We start from the raw sequence: 17,115 nt of genomic DNA, 5'->3' as shown, positions 1-17,115 counted from the left end.
CTCGGAGGCCGTTGTCCGAGCACTCAAACCACTGAACCATCACGACCCAACGTCTAGAAGCCTAAGATCCGATAAGACAACATAGGCCTCTTCTTGTACCAACTCGGGAGGAGGAGGAGGAGGAACACAAAGGAAGAACAAAGAACAGCAGGCCTACTGGCCTTAACAAGGCTGTTTGTGTTTATACTAAGCTACAATTAAGAAAACAGGGTAACTAAGCGATAGAAGATGAACTAACACTACTGCTACCACTATCCAGAAAATGAAGGAGGAAAAGAAGAAGAAATTGTATGTGTTTTCTTCTGGCCTGAGGTTGTTGGTATTTCTGTTCGTTTAAAGAGGGTTCGTTGAACTTTCTATTTATAATGAAATTCCCTCCAAATGAAATAAAATCGATTGGTCAGGTCAGTTCCATGATGTTGGCTAAAGGGTGGAAGGAGATGGAGGAGGAGGAAGAGGAGGAGGAGGAGAAGTAACGCGAAGGAAGAGTAGAAAGAAGAAATAGAGGAAGACGAGGAAGAGGTGGGGGAAAGAAGAGGAGGTATAGAAGGACGATGACGGGGAGGAGGAAAAATAGAAGGAGGGGAGGAGGAGGAGGAGATAGCAAAAAACACGAAAAAAGATGACCTTTGTCACTGCCGAAGACAAAAAATCACAACCGGCGATGGCGCGCGTGCGCGGGTTGGCGTCACCCTTCTAGAAGGGCACAAGAGGAGGAGGAGGAGGAGGAGGAGGAGGAGCAGGAGGCGTGAAAGTAAACGTTCTTCGCCTTATTAAGAAAAACGGGTCAACCGCCCCGGAGGGAAAAAAATTAGTAAATAAATGGACGGGAGATAAACAGAGAGACGGAGAGAGTGGGGAAATGACAATGGGAGGAAACGGAGGAAAGAAGAGGAGGGAGATGAGAAACATGAAGATTGGTGAATTATATTTGATGAAGTGAGGACTAAATGGAGATGAAGATAAAGATGAAGAGCAAATTTGAGAGAGTAAGACAGGGTATAAGTAAAACTGGAGAGGGAAAGAGAACGAGAAAGACTAGAGAGAGAGAGAGAGAGAGAGAGAGAGAGAGAGAGAGAGAGAGAGAGAGAGAGAGAGAGAGAGAGAGAGAGAGAGAGAGAGAGAGAGAGAGAGAGAGAGAGAGAGAGACGGCGCAAACGAAGAACCAACCGACCGACTGACCCGGCCCTTCCGACACCCGCGGGCGAGGGCGACGTCGTCGGTTGCATTTCCTCCGTCAGGTCTGCTTCTCCGCCTCTCATAATTCATATATCATCATCACTATTATTATTACTATGGTTATTATCATTATTACTGTTATCATTCTGGCAGCAGTATTATTATTATTATAATTATTATTATTAATAATGACCATGATGTTAATGATCAGTATCAATATTATTAATAACTATCTTGATATTAACATCAATATCAACATTACTAATAAACTCCACATTATATGGAACTCTTATAACCCTCGTTAACCAACTCGTACACTGAACCAGGTTAAGCCTAACCTCGAACTGATGCTGTTCTTACCTTTTTCAAATGCTTGTTGACCCATTTCGTGAATGTTTTCTTCTGGATGGCGTCCCTCTCGTCTGCAAAGAAAAAAAAAACATAAATCAACCACAGATTCTTTGTGTATATATATAGAGAGAGATTTACTTCCGTCAATATGTAAACATCAATGGTGGGACACATTTCCAAATGTAAACATAAGATTAATTAAATCATATCAATGTAATATTAGTTCTGGTAACTCAATTCCCTACGATTTTTTTCTGCAAGGGAAAGACTTAATTTTCCCTTACGCGAACGTTAATATATTTCCGTTTTCTTTAATTAAAATCTTCCTTAGAACTGTCCACAAACTTCGTATCACTGTCGTCTTCTTCCCGTATGCAAAACGCTTGCCAACTTGTTGCACAAGTAGACACATTTTCCTCCCCAGTCGCAGCTCCCACGGGTCAAGGGCCGAGCAGTGAAAGCAACAGCTAGCAGCAAATGCAGCTGCACAGGTAACAAACGAGCAGCAGCTCAAATGATCACGAGATTGATTCCAGCCGTCAAGCATTTCTTTTGCATCCTGACGTCTAAGTTCATTAGTCGGTAACATACATCTCACAAGTTATCTACTCTGGCTTCGAATTGGGTATTCTGCTTGAATAATGAGGTTGCAGCGGGGGGAGAGCGTGAGAGAGATTTGAGAGAGAACGAGAATGAGAGCGAGTGAGAAAACATTCCTTGCGCCTTTGCCGCCAATGCCTTGCTTCCACTGACACAGCGAGCGACAGTAGTCCAAGACACGCTCGTGAATGCCCAGCCCCTTCCCTACCTCCCCCGCTCCCCTCCTCGCTTCCCCGACCTCCACCTCTCGTACAATCTAAAACAAGCCAGTGCCCCACTTCTTTTCCCATTCGATATTTTACGAAACATGAGTGATCATATTAGAAAATGACTTAGCCTGGTCGTAAAATTCAGCCTTGGGAAATCTTGCTTCCCACAATGTTAAGACCGACGTCTAATAATCCGTTGAGGAGAGCACCGTTGTTATATAACATCTGGTAATATATAATACTTATGTATGTGTATTTTATATATATATATATATATATATATATATATATATATATATATATATATATATATATATATATATATATATATCATATACACACGCAATGCAAGATAAGCTGCAAGACCCCCAAAACGTGTCTTCACGTTAGCAAATGGAGCATATGATCTGCCATCGCCGTCATTTTATTCCTGTTTTTATACAACATATATACCTATTCGTGTTTCCCCCGGGATTCCTCGCAGGGTGAAGCCCTGGCGAAGGAATTCTTGGAGGTCGGTTGAACTCGCCGACTACCATGGGGCCGTAACCGCCTCCAGGTACAATAACAATAATAATAACGGACTGCGATAAGATGATCGTGCCAGTTCTACGGGCACGAAGAGGTTCGAGAGGGAGGAGGAGGAGGAATTGGAAGAGAATATTTGGAGGGATATTAGGAGGTGGAGGAGGAGAGGTAGGATGAGGAGGAAGACTAGAAAGAGGACGAGGATGATTTACGATAAGATGAAAAAGAATGAGGATGAAAAGTAGAAAGAGGAGGAGACCAGGGCGTGGAGTCGAAAGAGGAGGAGGAGGAGGAGGAAGGGGCAAGTGCGATAAAGTCGCGCGCTGTGGTTTAGGTAATTCAGAGCTTCCGTTGATCATGATAATGGGGCACTTTTACATACCTTCTTCTGGCTAACTCCAGGTTACTATATTTAGCTTAAGAGAGGACCTATTCTCCGGAGGATAGGTTTGTCTCAATGGTCAATGTACACACCCTCTCCCTCCCTCTCTCTCTCTCTCTAGAGCAGCGTTTTCCAACCTGGGGGTGCTGAAATCAATTATAGGGGGTGCTGGGAAGTGATGCACACAAAAATCACATTGATATGTATATCATTGATTACCTAGTTATGCATATATGACTTTTTCCATGCTATTTTATTTTTCTAGGGTGTTATTTTCTCTATAAACAAGTCAATTTGTTTCAGTTCTAAGAAATCAAGAAAATAAATCATCAAGTAGTATAATTCACTTTCTTTTATCATTCTAATAACAAGATAAGGGTGCTGGACTGCTTAGACATGACAACAGGGGGTGCTATGGTCGGAAAAGGTTGGGAAACGGTGGGACTCTAAAGCGACGTGACAATATGAAAAACACGGGAGAGTAATCCGGTACGAACCGGTAAATACACGCAGACATCCGCTGTACCAAACTGACCTCATCATCAACATTACCTCCAGCCTCAGCTATCAAGAGAATTTTTATTTCGATTTGAAAGACATAGTTTCACCTGTCTATTATATAATGTGATTCAATGTGAAATACCTCTGAGGTAGTCTTTTCGTACGTGTTCTTACATCCAAAACATTTCGTTCAGGTTCGTTAAGCAATAGCTGCTATAGTCCGAACGTTTTTGGAAAAAAAGAAATTAAATTGACAAAAAGAAAGAAAATAAGGGAAAAAAGTGAAGTAGAAAAATAAATGATAAAGAAAAAATTAAAATATAAAAAGAAAAAAGGAAAAATAGAGAAAAAAAGTAAAATACTATATATATATATATATGAATTAACAAAAGTACGTTAAAATGTTTTACATCTCGCTAGGCGATTTTATTAAACTGAAATTTACTCACCTCTACCCTTCTTGAGCCACTTCCCGTAACCGCTCATCCTGACCAAGCTCCCAGGCAGTCGCCCTTACCATCCGATAAATTCACTCACACCGGGAGAGAGCTGATCATTTATCAACTATTCCGCTACAAGGTTTAAACTTGTTCTTAACCGAGATCAAGCGAGTTTCGCGCTTTACTAAACCATACCTCGGGTTTCAAGTTAATTTTTGTAAACTAAATATATCTCGACTAGATTGTCACTAATGCTGAAATAAAGAAACGAAGATCTAACACAACAAATAACACATTTTTTATATTTACTTTTCGATTTTTACGCCCATAACAACTTCACGTCTTTGAACTGATATTCATTGTAATAATTAACTTTTTTTATAATCATCTTGAAATCATTCCACGTCGATGACTAAAGCACTTTTGAAGAAATACTTTTCACTACGAATCCTTCATCTACATTTGCTCTGAACAAGATAGATTAAATATCCGCATTCAAACCCAATTCAAATAACTTACATTTCGAATGAAAATAAAATAAACAGGACTGAATACATTTTACACTTTCAAACCTAAATCAAATCACTTATAATTCGGCTGACAAATAAGCGTAAAAAACATCCACAGAAACAGTCGCTACCACCCGGGGACAAATTTTAGCGGTTTGTTTCATCAAAGTTCGCGAGCTCTCTCAGAAATCTCACGATTCGCCAAAATAAACATCTGTGTCACGATATCTTCAGCCGGCTGTTCCATTGGATTCCCTCACCCACAGTAGACACACGATCGCGCACGCACATGCACGAGCAACGTACTCCCACAGAAGAGCACCAAAGTCTGACTGAGGAGTGTTGAGGCGGTGTACCATACCAGCTCATGACACAGGATATGAGCCCCTACAGAACGCACGAACGAACACGCACACACACACACGTGCACACACACACAAACTGGACGAAAGTATGGTGTATGCAAACACAATACAAGAATTTAAGAACAAACTTGATCTTCCGAGATACAAAAACGGGTCACCACGAGCATAACTCCCCTTCCCATAAATTACAGCTATGTAAACTATGTAAATACACATACACACATACGTGTACACACATACATACATAAGTGCACACACACACACACACGCGTTTACACAAACACGTGCATTCAATCATACACACACGATACCGTAAACAAACATAACCATGGCAATTATTAAAGCTAAATATTTTGTTGTATTGAACGGTATTTCACTTGCGTTTCTATCTTTGTGGGCAAATCTTCGACTATATAGATTCACATCTTTCCACTGCGTATAAACGCAATCGAATCAAACACAAAGAAAGAAAATGACGATCTTTGGCGAGACACTTGCACACTTTAGGAATCGACAATCAACCTACCTACTACGGGGAATATTTCTAATCTCACGTCATTTCCTGTTTCCTTTCCGACACGTGGTGACTCTCTGATGTTATTATTAGAAGTTACAAACTATCTAGAAAAGACCTATTACGTAGAGCACCGGACGGGGAAAAATCCGTAATGACCTCATCAGAAAAATACGTGATTTAACGTTGTTAAAAAGGTCACCCATGCAGACAAGCCTAACTAGAGAGAGAGAGAGAGAGAGAGAGAGAGAGAGAGAGAGAGAGAGAGAGAGAGAGAGAGAGAGAGAGAGAGGAAGAGGAAGAGAGGGGGGAAGAGAAGGGAGAGAGATAGAGAGGGGGAGAGGAAAAGAGAGGGAGAGAGGACAAGAGGGGGAGAGAGGAAAAGAGAGGGGGAGAGGAAAAGAGAGGGAGAGATAACAAGAGAGGGAGATAGAGAGTGAGAGAGAGGGGGAAGAGAAGGGAGAGATAGAGAGGGGAAGAGGACAAGAGAGGGAGATAGTGATAAAACCACAAGTCGGCACCACCATGTTATCGCAAGGGCCCTATTACCCCTTATCTAAGTTTTATTACCATTCGAAAAGCAATTAATTACCCAATTTCCTTTCAGCAGGTTCTATCCACCAGCCACACCCTCGCACCTAGATTACCGTATCACGTTACATGTCGTTACGTCATGTAACGTGACAAACTATTGTCATCCGTTACGTATAGACGATCTGACACAACCAAAGTTAGACAGATGTCGTTTTCTATCCGATCCACCGAATAGTAATTATTCATCCACCCATTCATCCAACCACGCCCACAACCCTAAACAAATGAAATAACGCTATATCAATAAACTAAAAATTAACAAATATAAAATAAATTAGAATATATACACAAATGCAAATATAAAAAATATAAAAAATAAATAAAATAAATTAAAAACCGCTATATCAATAAAAAAAATAACAAATAGGTACTGTATATAAAATAAATTAGAATACATATACAAACTCAAATATAAAACAAGTAAATAATAAACAAACAAACGAAATACCGCTATATCAATACACTAAAAATTAACAATTATAAAAATTAATTAGAATACAAATGCAAATATAAAAACAAAATAAACATATCAATAATAAATAAACAAAATGTCCATTCCTTTTTTCCCCCTCACTTCCTCTTCCATACGGACGGGCACGCGCGCACACAAACACACACACGCGCGCATAAACACACAAATCCACACGGTCTACCGTATTCATTCGTATCCTTCTTAAATACACACAAGCCAACCTGTCTATTCACTGGAGTCTTCACGACACACAACACATACTAGGTAACCGGGGGAAATGTCCATCCCACCCTCTATACACACATGACCTCGGTCTAATGGCGAGAGGGAGGGGGGGAGGGAGGAGAGAGAAAGAGAGAGAGAGAGAGAGAGAGAGAGAGAAAGGGAGAGGGAGGGAGATGGAGAGGGAGGTACAGGGAGGGAGAGGAAGAGAGAAAAGAGGAGAGAGATAGGGAGCGAGCGAGCAAACGAGAGAGAGAGGGGGAGAGGAAGAGAGAGAGAAAGGGAGAGGAAGGGAGCGAGGGAGCGAGCGAGCGAGCGAGCGAGAGAGAGAGAGAGAGGTGGGAATAAAGAAGTCTTGACTGAGGATGATGGTCTAAAATGCGCTTCAAAAGAAATGGGAGCGACACTTGGACATGTGCATACATACAACATACATACAAACGCACAAACACTGCAAGCTGGCACCCATTATGTTGGGCAAATTGAGTGTGTGTGTGTGTGTGTGTGTGTGTGTGTGTGTGTGTGTGTGTGTGTGTGTGTGTGTGTACGTTTACAGCAATGCCCACATCGAGCCATAAAAGTCCTCAGCTCTCGTCCGAAAGAGGATTAACTGTCGATCACGAGTCCAACACGTGATCCAAGACAGTAGTGTATTACACACTAGAGTATTACTGTTTTCCTATGCTTCTCTTTACAAAAAAATATTTACCGATATATAAAAATATATGTACTTAAGTAAATAAATACATATATAAATAAAATTCATAAATAAAAAATTCATATATAAATAAAAAAATCATAAAAAATTCATAAATAAAAAAATCATATAAATAAAAAATCACAAATAAAAAAATCATATAAATAAAAAATTCATAAATAAAAAATTCATATATAAATAAAAAAATTAATATACAAATAAATAAATGAACGAAAAATAGAAAAAAAAAGAAAACGCAAGCCACACCTTCTCCCATCTACTCGAGCATCATCGTATTACCTCCTCCTCCTCCCCTCCACCCTCTTCGTCGACGCCAACCGTTCGCGCAGAAGACAATGAAGACGGACATTTGGTTCATTACCTCGTCAGCGCGCGCGCACACACACATGCAACCAGGAGCGCCCAGCGCGCACTCAGGGCCGTTTGCACACGCACGCAAACACACACGAACAAGAACGTTGCATGCAAGTTGCAAAGACAAGGTTGAACATAGTTTCCCTGAGGCAATAGATGACCGTTGTCATTCCAAGGGGAAATAAGACTTAAAAAGATAAAATCAAAACATATGTGTAGGTGGATTCGTGTAAACTTGGCTTACATGGCAAATACACACATTGTAACAAATGTTCAGTAAGGTTAATGAGACAAACACTGCCCCCCCCCTCTCTCTCTCTCTCTCTCTCTCACACACACACACACACACTATTGCATGGAATCTCATGCCGCAAAGTGTCCATATTAGGTACAGCATTCCAGGCCTCTGCTCCTCTCCCGTCGCCCTCCAACCCCCCGCCCCCCATTCCTCTGCCCATCCGGAGTACCAAGTAGTTACCCGCCCGCGGCCCTCAGCCGTCTTCCTCCTCCTCCTCTTTGAGCAGGAAGAGGAAAATGGAAAAGAGAAAGAGGGTAAAGAGGAAGGTGGAAAAGAAAAAGAGGAAAAATGAGACGGAGGATTAGATGGAAAAGAGAAAGAGGAAAATGAGGCAGAGGATTAGATGGAAGAGGAAGAAGAGGAAAATAGAAAAGAGACAGAGGATTAGATTGGAGAGGAAGAAGAGGAAGATGAAAAAGAGAATGAGGAAAAAGAAGACAGAGGATTAGATGGAAGAGGTGGAAGATGGAAAAGAGAACGAGGAAAAAGGAAAGGGAGGATTAGCTGGAAGAGAAAGATGGAAAAGAGAGAGAGAAAAAGGAAAGGAAGGATTGGATAGGAAAGGAAGATGAAAAAGAGAAAGAGGTAGAGGATTAGATGGAAGAGGAGGAAGAACGGAAGAATGGAAAAGTACATAGAAAAAAAGGAAATCAAGTGAAGGCAAGGAAAGGCTAGGTTTCCATCTTAATTATCTTATTTTCTACTTTTCTTTAAATTCATCCATCCGTTACGTTAACATCAACAAATCCTTACAAGGATACATTGGCAATGACCATTATCCATCATTTCCTCCATAATGGCTTCCTTCTACTGCCAATCCACCCAACCCTAATAAAGAGGTACAGCCACTCCCACGGCCCGGGAAAATGCAAGGAGGAAATCAAATTTCTGTTATTATTTTATTTTCCTTCAAAAAATAAAAGGATCTTGCTGTCAATGTATCAATAGAGATAGATGGATAGATAGAGAGGAGAGAGAGGGAGGAGGGGAGAGATAACCAAAAAAAGAGAGAGAGAGAATGTGACAAAGATATATCAAAGAAAACGGGACCGAGGATAAACGGGATAAAGAAACGACCAAGCGGGTTGACTTTCTTTACCCAAACCGATAAATCATACAATCCGTGACATACATGAAAGTTACATGCACGCTCCCCCACCCACCCAAGTATTCTTTTTTTTTCTTTTTTTCATTTCATCCTGTTAGTCTCATGTTACAAACGCGTACAATCTCATCATGTTCCCACACAAATCACTCGCCATAGTCTCCTCTCCCTCTCCCTCTCCCTCTCTCCTCCTCCTCCTCCCAACCTCCCACCTCGTCTTCTCAACCTCCCTCACTGTCACCCAAATTGTCCCCTTCTCCTCGTTCTTCCTCGTAACTCAAACCTCCCCTCATACACGCAATTAAACCGCTTTGTCAATAAACTCCTTTATCGAATGGTTTAACCAAGATCAATCAACCTCTTCAGGTTTAATCAACATCTTCAAACCTCTTCAACCTCAATCAAAAGAGATTTAATCAACCTCTTCAATTACTAATTCGGGCACACTCAACTGAATAAAGTCATCTGGTGGCAACAGCAATACATAACTTAGGTAGTAAAACGCTGTGAACAGGTTACGGGAAGATAGGAACGTTGGGGTTATTACACTGGGCTATTTTGCCTCCAACTTCCGATTAGTCGACAGCACCGCCCACTCCCACAACTTTTTCATCACTTTCTAAATAATAATATAAAAATAAAAAATAAAATAAATAAATAAAAATACATATAATGTCTGATATACTGTAGGTAAAACATTTTCCTTCAGTATATCAGATTCATTCTCGAAAACTATGGGCTGCTCCAAAAGTCGAAGGAAAAATTGCCCAGTGTGATAACGACTTTAAACTGTAAAAATGCCATCTGCAATACTTCATCCTAAGCTAAACTTATCTTCAGCAACGTCTTCCACGTCCAGCAGAACATAATGAAAACTACTTTCATAAAAACTTACTCTGTAACTTCTTCGTGATGCACACTATAATCAGAAATGGTCCTTATTACAAGGACACATAGTGTAATAAATCTTAATTATCTCAATGATCTTCACCTTGATTGTCCTCTATGATGTACATAACCCATGAGAGAGAGAGAGAGAGAGAGAGAGAGAGAGAGAGAGAGAGAGAGAGAGAGAGAGAGAGAGAGGATTAAATTTTTAACAGCAATAAAGATCGTTCAAATTGATATATTATTTACCGTTTATAGCAGCCGCCTTTGTTAGCAACACCGGCTAGCGCTTTAACGATTAATTAGTTAAATTAATTGAAACTAATCACTTTAATGAGCTCAATATAACAGCGTGTTCTCGCTATATAATCCACTGGAGGACAAAATTAATTAAAAGAACACATAAAAACAGATATTTGGGCCGTGTTCACTACAGGACCAAAAATGACAAAAAGTTTCGTACACAAATTTTCCATATCACTATATTTTATATCACCCGTGTCAACAGCACCACATAAACGCAAATCCGTTGTCAGTGTTAGTCATTAAACTCTGTTTATTTAGCAGATATGTGGCAACATCGCACGTGGGCTCGCGCATGCGCGTCACACGGCACATGTAAACACTCGTCATGAAAAACGAATGATCTGTGACGTCTGCAGAGCTGGAACCAGACCACGAAAAAAAATTAAAAAGGGGAACTGACAGTCTGTGCTTAACACATGATAAAGAGGGTGAAATTTGTCACCTTGAGTAAATCTTCCATAACTCAAGAGGCATCAGGATTTCTTGGCAGAGTCAGATTTGGTTGGGACACAGACGATGAGATCACACCTAGTTTAAGGTGGCTGCACATTAGGCATTTCTCGCTAGCACGCTACTTGCTTTTGCGACTTCGTCTGAGTAGAAACGACTTCGGATATATTTTCTTTTTCAGATTTAAAAATTTCAAATTCCGCTTACTGAATGACGAACTACGTTAAACCTAAAATACGAATGTTGGACACATTGTTGAAATGTTCTTACGGAAGCCATTTCTACTCAAACACATTAGCAAAAGCAAGTAGCATTCTAGCCTAGTGTGCCGCCACAAGGTTCCGTTAACGGAGCTTTTAACCCCTTCCATACTGGGTGGTACTTGTCCCCTGCCGCCAGACTACTTTATTAATCTCCGTGTTAAACCCTATTAAGACAAGTAGGTTAGATCCTATCTAGATTAAGCACTCCCTAACCAGGTTACTATTATTTACCTTTAATCTGGTTGCCTAAAATATTTAATTCTCGTGTCGCGCACCTCCTCCTCCCTCCCACCTCCTTCTAGCGTCAATCCTCTTCAATTTCCATCTTCACTTCTTTTCCTTCTTCGTCTGATCTCCATCAAGATTCCACCTCGCTTCAGTGCTCTTCTTTATTCCCAATATTTCTCAAACTCGTCCACTTCAGAGTCCATCTCCGTCTCCACCTCCGGCTCCTCCTCCTCCTCCTCCTCTCCACTCCTCCCCGTTCTCCACTGCCACACCTAATTTTTCTGTCAACTCTACAGGATGCCTCTAGCCTCCCTCCCACTCTTCTCCCTCCCCATTTCCTACAACTCCTCTGCCTCATTTGTGATCTCCATTGAGAGAGAGAGAGAGCGAGAGAGAGAGAGAGAGAGAATCAGGGTTAAATCAGAGATCTTAGAGAAAAGGTATGTAAAGTAGACGTTTAAGTTTACATTTCTTTCTGTTTAATTATCCACATGTATCTCTATTTTTATGAGTGCCGTGGCGAGATCTAATCTTGTTTGGTGATTACATGTCAGCGAGTATGATCCCCGACGTCTAACGATGACTGCCAATGACCCTGGCTATCCTAATGCATTAGGTGAAGGGGACTGATTCCGTCACACCTTAGGAGGACTAGGGCAGTGATGATGATGATGATGAGGAGGAGGAGGAGGAGTAGGAGGAAGAGGAGGAGGAGGAAAAGGAGGAAGTACAAGATGATGACAGTGAAAAAAAAAGAAGACGAGACGATGACGATGGAAGAGAAATATGATGATCACGATGAGGAGAGGGAGGAGGAGGAGAGGACACTCCCCACTGCCCTGCATCCATTCTCATCACTTGTCTTCGTCTTGAAGCTCTACACCCGCAAATCCCCCCGAAGCACTCCCACCTCTGCCTGGAGACTCCTCAGTCGGGCTCTGTCGTAACCCTACTCCCTAGTAAACGACTCCCTACTCCAGGGGGTCCCAAAGCCACTACCCCCCTCCCCAGGGGTTCAAAGTCCCCCCAGGGGGGATTCACGGATAGATTGCTTGTTGCCTTTCGGCGATGCAAGGCGATTTTAATATGTCGTGAGAGGATTGCACGATGTGCTATGATCTACGTACGATGTTCAGTAACTTTATACAACGAAAGGGCTATGGGTTGGTTATGGAGGGTTGTGTTACTTCACCAGCGCTTCTATCATCACACCGGGAAGCTTGTGTTGGGGGGGGGGGGTAAGGTGGCGGCAACCTAGACATTTCTCGCTAACATGCTACTTGCTTTTGCTACATTGAGTAGAAACGACTTCGGTTCCGATCTTTTGTTTTTCGAATTTCCAAACGTCAAATTACTTTTGTGTCATTGAGAAGATAAACCTAGAATACGAATGTTAGACACATTGTTAAGATGTTCTTACGGATGTCTAGAATATTGTCATCGAAGTAGTTTCTACTCAAACGAAGTAGGAAAAGCAAGTAGCATGCAAGCCTAGTATGCCACCACCTTAACTTACATTCCCTAATAGGAAAATCGTGGCAATTAAGAATATTCTGAATACTAACGAGCGATTTTTTTTCACCTTTTGGTAAAGACATTTTCCTTCTCGCAGGGTTGGACACAAAACAACTCGCACTCCGTTTTCTGTTGAGTATCTTATCTCAACGACTTCCCCGTTTTTTTTTTGTTTTTTTGTTTTTTCTCCTAGCCGGCTTGACACTCCCCGCTCGTCCCGTTTTCTTCGGACTTCCCCGCGACCTGTTTTCCTGATTCCCCGGGACTTCAGTCGTCAGGTCACTTATCGTACCTAAGGTGGCGGCACAGTAGGCTAGCATGCTACTTGCTTTTGCTATTTGATTTTGCTACTACCTTTTGATACCTCGTTTGAGTAGAAACGACTTCGGTTACAATATGAATTCCGTAAGAACATCTCAACAATGTGTCTATCATTCGTATTATAGGTTTAACTTCTCTTAGTTCTTCATTTAGCTTCTCACTATATGACGCAAGAGTAATTCGACATTTGGAAATTTGAAAAACAAAAGATCGTAACCGAAGTCGTTTCTACTCAAACGAAGTAGCAAAAGCAAGTAGCATGCTAGCGAGAATTGCCTTGTGTGCGACGGCGGGTCTGGACCAGGTCAGGTTAGGTCACATGCACCAAAGGGACAGCTAAATCTGTATAAAAATGGTCTCGCATTCGCTCAAATATGGGTTCGAGTCCCGCAATTACATCCAATTCCCAGCAGTGTTACCTGGCTCAAGTCCCCAAAGCACACAGGAAAAAGGGTAACGGCTTCGGCCGTAGCAAATCAGCGCCTCCTGGCGTGGGCTCCTCACACCATCTTTAGCACGAAGAACAGAATACCATAAGAACGGGTGAGACCGGATGATCTACACTCGGCAGCTCCATTACCACCTATCATCTATAAAATTATCAAACTTAAAACAACCAACTGTTTCAGAGCTCACTACATGGTTACCTAATCTATTCCATTTGTTACCCATTCTGTTGGTAAACCAGTTCTTGCCTTTTTATTTACCTACGGTCAATTATCCGACATCCATGATGATGGACCAAGCCATCAACGGGACTGGGGGCTCCTGATGTTGTCATTAAGTGTTCGTAATGATGTCATAAAATGCCAACGATGGTGTCACAGGGGGATGGCGCGTGTGATGGAAGTGTGTCAGAGTTTAATATTTACTTAAGCCCAGAGTATTATTATTTTTTAATATTTTGGGATTTTTCTTTCAAAGTTCATCGTTTGGAACTTCTGACCTGACACAAACAGTTACGGCGGCAGTAACAACACAGAACAATAGTCACACGATACTTAGAGACAGAATAAATAATAGCGATAATAAAAATCAAAAATAAAATACAACAAAATATAAAAGGACACAAGACACAGACCCCCCATGTTGTCCGTCAAGATGACAACCCTCCCCACCCCCCCGCCTCCGTGACCTCGCTGACTTTACCAACCTGACCTGTTCCTACTTGGGCCTGACACAGCCTGGACAGTGCCAGCCGCGTTGGCGAGGTTGCCAGTTACTGAAATACCTGCCGGATTTTGTCCTTTCCGAGGTTGGTCCCCGGTGATACGTCAAAGCAGCCTCGTTTAATGCTACGTTTTCAATGTAATGTTATGTAGTTTTTACTCTAGTTTTCGCCTAATGATCTTGTTCAGCTGTGGAGGTCAGGTGACTTCAAATGGCCTCTAAGGGGACTTGATTTTTTCAAATATATTTTGTTCTGGCTAACGTTAGACGATTTTACTCAGTTTAGGACAGGATCTTGTGCTGGGAAAGAGGCTTACACGAGAGTATGGGGAAGAGGATGGGGAGGAGGAAGAGGAGGAAAAGAATGAAGGAGGAGGAGGAGGTGGAGGCGAAGGAAGAAGAGGAGGAAGATAAGGAAAAGAAGGAAGGAGGAGGAGAAAGAGGAGGAAGAGGAAAAGAAAGGGAGGAGGAAAAGAAGGAAGAGGAGGAAAAGAAGGAAGACGAGGGGAGGAAGAGAACGAGGAGGTGGATGAAAAGAACGTGGATGAGGAAAAAACTGAGATGAGAAGGTGGAAGAGGTGGAAGAAGAGAGAAAAATTACATTTATTCAAACTTTCTCCTGAAGTCTCGACCCAAGTCGACGATGATGACAAATAAGATCGTGATCCCAAAGACACCCAAGACCACCAACTGCTTGACAAAACACAGCCACGCTCACCCTTCTTCTCTATGTCATGGAGCTGTCTCCAGTAAGCTCCCAGGTAGACACCTGACCCATCCCAAGTCCCCAGATACGAGTCTACTGACGGAGACGCTCTCCTGATCGTGGCTGAAGAATTATTTTTTCTTAAAGAAGGTCTTCTGGTAATGTCCAAAGTCAAAATTTTGGTTTCGAAATTCGAGTGTGTTAGTTAGAGCGTCGGTACTTGCGGCGGAGGTCAAGGTGACGGCAGTTCGAATTTAGCCGCCAGCGAGTTGGACCAAGGGCATGGTTCAATAAATTCCACGTTACAAAGTCCTCTGTAGAGGGCACCGTCCTAGCCTCCTGATAGGGGGGAGTTCGCAAAGTTATATTGAAAATCGGAGTACACCTTGCTCTTACACCATAACGATTATATATATATATATATATATATATATATATATATATATATATATATATATATATATATATATATATATGAGAGTGGATCTCAGTCGCCAACGAGGAAAAAATAAAATAAAATAAAATAAAATAAAACCGCTGTGGGCCAAGTATGTACGCGTGATCTACTCCTTATCAACCTTGAGTCAACTTTCAACACTGTACATCAACCTTAACTCAACCGTCCCTCCATTACGTCAACTAACCTGAGCCGCTTTGGCTCTCTCAGGGCCCTTTCATCATAGTTTATTTCCCCGAGGGCTCTGCGGGGGGGGGGGGGGGCTCCCGTGATGGAAGCCAAGCGTCGAGGAGTCCAACTCCCATATACGTTAACTCGCCACTCCACAGACCACAAACATCAAAACACGCAACGCACATTCCTCCTAACCCGAACGGAACAACACATAAACACGTCAACGCTAAGACAACTTCAATGTGGAGTAGCCTACGTGGTGGCTATGTAGTCTTAAGGAGCCCTAGAATAAGGAAAAAAAATAGACATCTTACGTTTCTATTCTGCTGATATTAGACTATTTTAATCATCTTGGTTGACATCACCGCTAGCAACCTCTTGGGTATTACAGCAAACGTTAGATTACCGATTTCATTCAGAAAAAGATATAAAAATAGAAAAAGAACATAAAAAAAGAGGAGACTGGACTCAACGTCTTGAAAGCAGGAAAGACATCTGAAGTCGTCTGCAAAGACTATTGGTCTGAGTCTTCTTGCATTTCCGACCCGATGACGTCATGTCGGTGGTAATCCTATCTCAAGCCGATCAGCCGCTCCTGAGAGCAATGTCGAATCTTGACGACTTCATACATATCAAATGAATCGACAACGACAGGAGCGACGTTGGATGATCTGTGCGTTTGTCTAAATTGGTTTAGACAAGAAAAAGTGTACAATTCGGAAGAAGGAAAGTGGAATGAAGACAGAAGAATAAATAAAAAATGGATGATGAAGAGGAGGAAGAGAAATAGAAGGCGTATGATCTTCCTAGAACCCATCAATCATTACTAGTTTTCAGTGTAGCTTTTCCCCCAAAACAAGCTACCTCACCATGGAAACAAGATCCTGCACAAATTTTCATGGATAACCAAAATTTCTTGCAGAAGTCAACCCCCACCCCCCCACCAAAACAAAAAAGGGGAACACGGATTCTACACATTCTTCATGGACAACGAAAGTTCTTGCAGAAGACAAAAATAAATAAATAAATAAAAGAAAAAATAAAGGGAACAAGGATTCTGAAGAACATTCATGGACAACCAATATTTCTTGCAAGATAAAAATAATTATAAATAAACGAAAAAAATTAAAGGGAACAATGATTCTGCAGATCCTTCATGGACAACCATATTTCTTTCAGAGATCACCCCCACCCCCGTCGACCCCCATCCAACCCCCACTCCAGAAAAAAGGTCATAAATCCCAGCCCAATCCAGCCTCGTTATGTCACATGACGTTACGTTTATTTTGACGCAAA

The 17,115-nt window shown here is 41.7% G+C and overlaps 1 protein-coding gene across 49 annotated transcripts in view; it reads right to left on the bottom strand.

Annotated features, from left to right (window-relative positions):
- Positions 1-17,115, bottom strand: part of shot (dystonin-like protein short stop) — an 805,796-nt gene that overhangs the window by 349,771 nt on the left and 438,910 nt on the right. For all 49 annotated transcript variants that reach the window (XM_076177258.1, XM_076177260.1, XM_076177256.1 and 46 more), the window contains exon 2: positions 1,540-1,601. In XM_076177258.1, coding sequence (XP_076033373.1) covers positions 1,540-1,601 — 62 coding nt within the window. The remainder of the gene's footprint in view (positions 1-1,539; positions 1,602-17,115) is intronic.

Source organism: Oratosquilla oratoria, chromosome 40 (assembly GCF_046742065.1).
Source record: "Oratosquilla oratoria isolate Oo_2021 chromosome 40, ASM4674206v1, whole genome shotgun sequence".
In the NCBI taxonomy this organism is placed as follows: Eukaryota; Metazoa; Arthropoda; class Malacostraca; order Stomatopoda; family Squillidae; genus Oratosquilla; species Oratosquilla oratoria.
Note: the sequence above shows the minus strand (reverse complement) of the source record. Positions and strands in the feature narration are given on the sequence as shown.